The 5,503-nt window shown below is 37.7% G+C and overlaps 1 protein-coding gene across 1 annotated transcript; it reads right to left on the minus strand.

Moving 5' to 3' along the window:
* Positions 1 to 626: 626 nt before the first annotated feature.
* On the minus strand, positions 627 to 1,589 carry LOC123653141 (olfactory receptor 10C1). The gene has a single exon (XM_045587771.1). The coding sequence runs from the start codon at positions 1,587 to 1,589 to the stop codon at positions 627 to 629; it is 963 nt and encodes a 320-aa protein (XP_045443727.1).
* Between the last annotated feature and the right edge of the window lie 3,914 nt (positions 1,590 to 5,503).

Here is a 5,503-nt window from a genome sequence, read left to right on the forward strand (position 1 = left end):
ATGGTGTGAAACATACTAACCTTAATCCTATTACCACTGTAGAAGCAAAAAACTGAATGGTATTCAGAACACAAGAAATGCTCAGTAATTATGCTTATTAAATATTGTTGATTGAATAAATGATAAATTATTTAATGGTCCTATTGAATAGTTCACTTTCACTTAAACAAGGTGAAGAAATGTACAATAGAACAGGTCCAACTGCTTCTTGGTTGCTATGCTGTAAATACTTTAACGACCATGTACACTGAGTGGCCAGATTATTATGATCTCTGAACGCATAATAATCTGGCCACTCAGTGTATATCCTATATAATAAAAGGCTAATATGCAAATTGTCCCCTCGACCAGGAGTTTGACCAGCAGGCAGGCCAGCCAACTGCCCATGTCCCCTCCCCCTGGCCAGATCCCACCCGTGCACAAATTCATGCACTGGGCCTCTCTCTCTCTCTCTCTCCCTCTCTCTCTCCCTCTCTCTCTCTCTCTCTCCCTCTCTCTCGCCAGATTATTATGCATTCAGAGATCATAATTATCTGACCTCTCAGTGTATATTGTATGTAGAGGGATCATAAAACCTTGGGTGACCTCTCTGTACAGTAGTATAAATTTTGTCTATGATGGCTGGTTTAGGCCATTTGTCTAAAGGAGTTCCTTTGTGTTAGCCTTTGAAAGGCTTCCTTCACCTCCTTGTTCCTCAAGGTATAGATGAGAGGATTCAGAGCCGGTGTGACCACCGTGTACATGAGTGCAGTTGCTTTGTCCGTTTCCGGGGTGTGTGCAGTCTTAGGTTGGAGATAAGTGAACAAGGCAGTGCCGTAGAAGAGAGAAACCACCAGGATGTGAGAAGAACAAGTGGAGAACGCTTTGCGTCTGCCAGCTGCTGAAGGGATTTTTAAGATGGTCACAAAAATGCTCACATAGGAACACAGAATGAGGAAACAGGGACTCATGATGAAGAGCACGGAGACAGCGAACATCACAATCTCATTATGGGAGGTATCAACACAGGCCAGTTTCACCACAGGCATGATGTCGCAAAAAAAGTGCTGGATCTTTCCTGTTCCACAGAAGGGTAGAGTGAAGACCCAGGTGATCTGGACTGACTCCACCACCACCCCGGTGGTCCAAGATGCTGCAGCCAATTTCAGACACACTTGAGGGCCCATCCAGAGAGAGTAATGCAGTGGGTAACAGATAGCTACAAAGCGGTCATAAGCCATGGCTGCTAGCAGGCAACACTCTGTCAGTCCCAAGATGGCAAATATGTACATCTGAGCCGCACAGCCTCTCAGAGTTATGGTCTTGGTATCCACAAGCAGGTGCACCAGCATCTGCGGCACCACACTGGTGGTATAGCACATCTCCAGGAAGGAGAGGTTCACCAGGAAGAAATACATGGGAGTGTGCAGGGAAGGGGTGACCCAGATCAGACAGATGATAGTGAGGTTTCCTCCCACAGTAAACAAGTAAATGAGTGAGAACACAACGAAGAGCACAGGTTGCAACTCTGCTAGAGAGGAGAAAGCCACAAACGTGAATCTGGTGCAGAAGGATTCATTTCCACTCATTACAGACTCAGAGCCAGACATCTGTGGAGATAACAAAGAGGGCAGATAATACCTAAGGCAATCCAGTCACCTACTGTAGGTCTTGATCACCCCTCAGGAAAAGGAGCTTTTCCAGGACCCGTGATCTGCCATGAGAGCCTACACACTGGATTCCTTTTGTTAAAGCATTCTAAATAGCAGCCCAATTAAAATGGGTACAGTATTTCTTCCTGATTTTGAATTCTGAATCTTACAAAAATTTTTTTTTAAATCTTTTTGATATTCTTATATACACAGACTGTGCTATATAAGTAACATATGAAAGCATTCTAACTGTAAAGAAGTCACATAAAACCTAACTATATATAATAAAATATAAAGGTGCTATATTCTGGTCTTTCAAATTTCACAGCATTTCTTACGCATTTGGAAGGAAGTGTATCTCCAGCCATTTATGTATTCATTTTCATAATATTGTTATGCATTTTGATTTGAAAAGAATAAGCCAACAGGCAGCTAAAATCCAGGAAATCCCAAATTAACAGAATCTCCTTTCTACAACCTCAATGTAATGTTATAGGAATTTATGAGTAAGAGAACATACCTCGCCCTTGCTGGGCTTCTACACTTACCGTGATTTCAACTTACGACATGGGGATGGAATCAGTAGTATTTGTATTCTGACTAAAGACCAGAGGGAGTGCATCCATTGTGTGGATTAATTATATTTGTCTCAGGAGGAATTTGTTCAGAAACAACAATGAATGTTCATTGTAGAACTGGGTGTTGTTGTTTTTGTTTGTTTTTTTTAAATACATTATCCAGAGATATTCTATTGCTGTTAGTTACATCATGTAAGCTTTGATGTGTAAACCTAAAAGTTTCTAAGAGATTTTCATTATGTCATCATACTAATTTTTGAACTTTATGGATATTTGACATAATAATCTTCTTTAAGCTCCTCAATGGGCAGTGACTGCTCAGGATTTTGTGATACCAACAGGAACAGTAGAGTTCACAAAGTAGGCTTCATAAACCGCACAAAGAGCACTCACTTTATTCATTATCTCTGATTATGCATGAAATTTGTGCATGGGGGTGGGTTCCATTCAGCCTAGGCTGCACCCTCTCCAATCTGGGATATCCTTCTCATAATCCGGGACCACTGGCTCCTAACTGCTCACTTGCCTGCTTGCCTGATTATCCCTAACTGCCCCTCTGCTGGCCTAGTCACCCTCAACTTCCCCCTCCCGCACTGGCCTGGTCACCCCCCACTGCCTGCCTTTGCTAGACTGGTTGCTCCTCACTGCCCCCTTGCCAGCCTGGTTACCCCCAACTGCCTCCCCTGTGGGCCTGGTTGCCCCACACAGCCTGCTGCTCAGTCTTCTGGTCGCTCCTCACTAACTCCCCTGCAGGCCTAATCTCCCCATTCAGCCTGTTCGGTCATCTGTTTGGTTGCAATAGTAGCTTATATATATTGAAAATATATATATATATATATATATATATATATATATATGTGTGTGTGTGTGTGTGTATATATATATATATGTATATATGTATATATGTATATATATATATGTAGTTAGCAGCATAAATAGGCTTGATGAGAGAAATTTTAAATTTCCAATGGAATTAATGAAAATAATTGATAAAAAATGTAAAATTGTTTTTTTCTAGTTTTTTTTTTACTGTCTTCAAAAAACAAACAAACAAACAAAAGTGTTCTTTTTCAAGGCTCCCTATTGCAAGGAAAGGCAGTTTCATTTTATTTTACTTTTTCCTGCTTTATTGAGGTTTAATTGAAAAAATTATATATATATATATATTCAAAGTATACAACATAATTATTTGATATATGTATACATTGTAAAATGATTACCACAATCAGTTTGATGACCACATCCATCACCTCACATAGTTATTTTTGTGTGTGTATGATACACAGGCTTAGGATCTACTCTTTGTTCCTTTTAATTTATATTTATTATTGAAAGTGTTAACAGATGCCGTCTCCCCTCTCCTCCCCATTGACCCCCTTCCTCTTCACTCCCATTTCCTCCCTAGGAGGATCTGCTCTTTTTATCAAATTTCAAGTATGAAATACAGTATTAATTATAGTCACTGTACCGTACATTAGATTCTCAGAACTTATTTATCTTATAACTGAAGGCTCAAACCCTTTGATCAGCATCTCACTATTTCCCTGACTTCTCAGTCCATTCTACTGTTTTTATAAGTTCAATTTTTTTAGATTATACTTATAAGTGAGATTCTATGTTTTAATGTGACTAATTTATTTCACTGGTTTATTATGACTTCCAGATTCATCCATGTTGTCATTTATGGCTGGATTTCCTTTATAAGACTGAATAATATTCCTTTTTGACATTGGTCTTGGCAATAATTTTTGGATATGACATCAAAAGCACAAGCAACAAAAGCAAAAATAAACAAGTGGGATTACATCAAACAATATCTCTACACAACAAAGAATATGATCAACAAAAGGAAAAGGCAACTTGTAAAATGGGAGACAATATTTGCAAACCATATATCTAATAAGAGAATAATGTACAAAATATATAACTCATGTACCTCAATAGAAAAAAACAAAAACCCAACCAAATAGCCAACAGAGGACCCGAATAGATATTTTTCCAAATAAGACATACAAATGGACAACAGGTAAGTGAAAAGATGTTCAACATCTCTAAATCATCAGAGACATGCAAATCAAAACAACTTTAACACCACCTCACATTTGTCAGGAAAACTATTAACAAAAAGACAAGCGATAATAAGTACTGGCAAGGCTGTGAAGGAAGGGAATCCTTGTACATTGTTAGTAAGAATATAAAGTAGTCTAGTCATTATAGAAAGCAGCTTATAGGTTCCTCAGAAAATTGAACTATAATAGAACTTCCATAGGATTCAGTAATTCTACTTTCGGTTATATATCTAGAGGAAATAAAATCAGTATATCAAATAAATCTGAAAAATTGCAATTGTAATACAAATAAATAGTACAATAATTAACAAATAGTAATACAAGAGTAAACTATGTTTTGCATACTCATAACTATAAACCTACTTTTGCCTGACCCTGTTTTGTCCTGATGTGACTAATTTATTTAATGTCAACTTAACACTGTGACTTGAGCAATAATGAAACTTTTTTTGTGTACTTATCTTCATCTATTTAGTGGTGATATAAATATTTTATGCTTCATTAAGCTAACATAAAAATTAAAGGAGTAAATAAATGTAAAGCATTTAGAAACCTACTTAACTCCTTAACTATTAGCTTTATCAAGAACTTAGAATTTTGATCAAGAACTTATGTTGCAGATCAGAAAATATTTGTCTACCTAGCACTAGCAGAGCCAAACACTAAACACCAAGAATTGCAGTGAAGAATTATTGGCTATTCTATTATGAATGGCACCATCCCAGAGAATGGGAAGCTAGTGCTCAAAAGCTCAGACTCCCGGAGGATGGCAATAGGTTGCAATTTACATAGGGCAAAATCATAAGATGCTGCCGGTTAGGGTTCAGGGTCATAAGGTCATGTTGGGAGTTGATTGGTTAGAGGTGAGATTAAGACTGATAAATCATTTCAGGTCCTGAGGGCAGCTCTGAGTTTTTATTTCAATGTCCCTCTGTCTGGTTGAGAGAGAGAGAGAGAGTAGGGACTTTTATAGGAGAGGTCTTCTATAGTTAGGATTTAAAATGAAATTAAATCAAAATCATAATGGACCCTTGGTTCCTCGTGGAAATTTTTATTATGAAGAATTTAGAAGAACTGGTGTATATCTACTATACTTATCTGTATCTGTTTTGGAAGATCCCTTTTCATGAGACTGAAAGTGATCATCAGGGGAAAACAAATTTGATTGTGTGTAATATACTAGATCACTTTGGTAGCTGTTTTATCATAATTATTTGTTTTAACC

The sequence above is a fragment of the Pipistrellus kuhlii genome, unplaced genomic scaffold (genome assembly GCF_014108245.1).
Source record: "Pipistrellus kuhlii isolate mPipKuh1 unplaced genomic scaffold, mPipKuh1.p scaffold_m20_p_3, whole genome shotgun sequence".
Classification (NCBI taxonomy): domain Eukaryota; kingdom Metazoa; phylum Chordata; class Mammalia; order Chiroptera; family Vespertilionidae; genus Pipistrellus; species Pipistrellus kuhlii.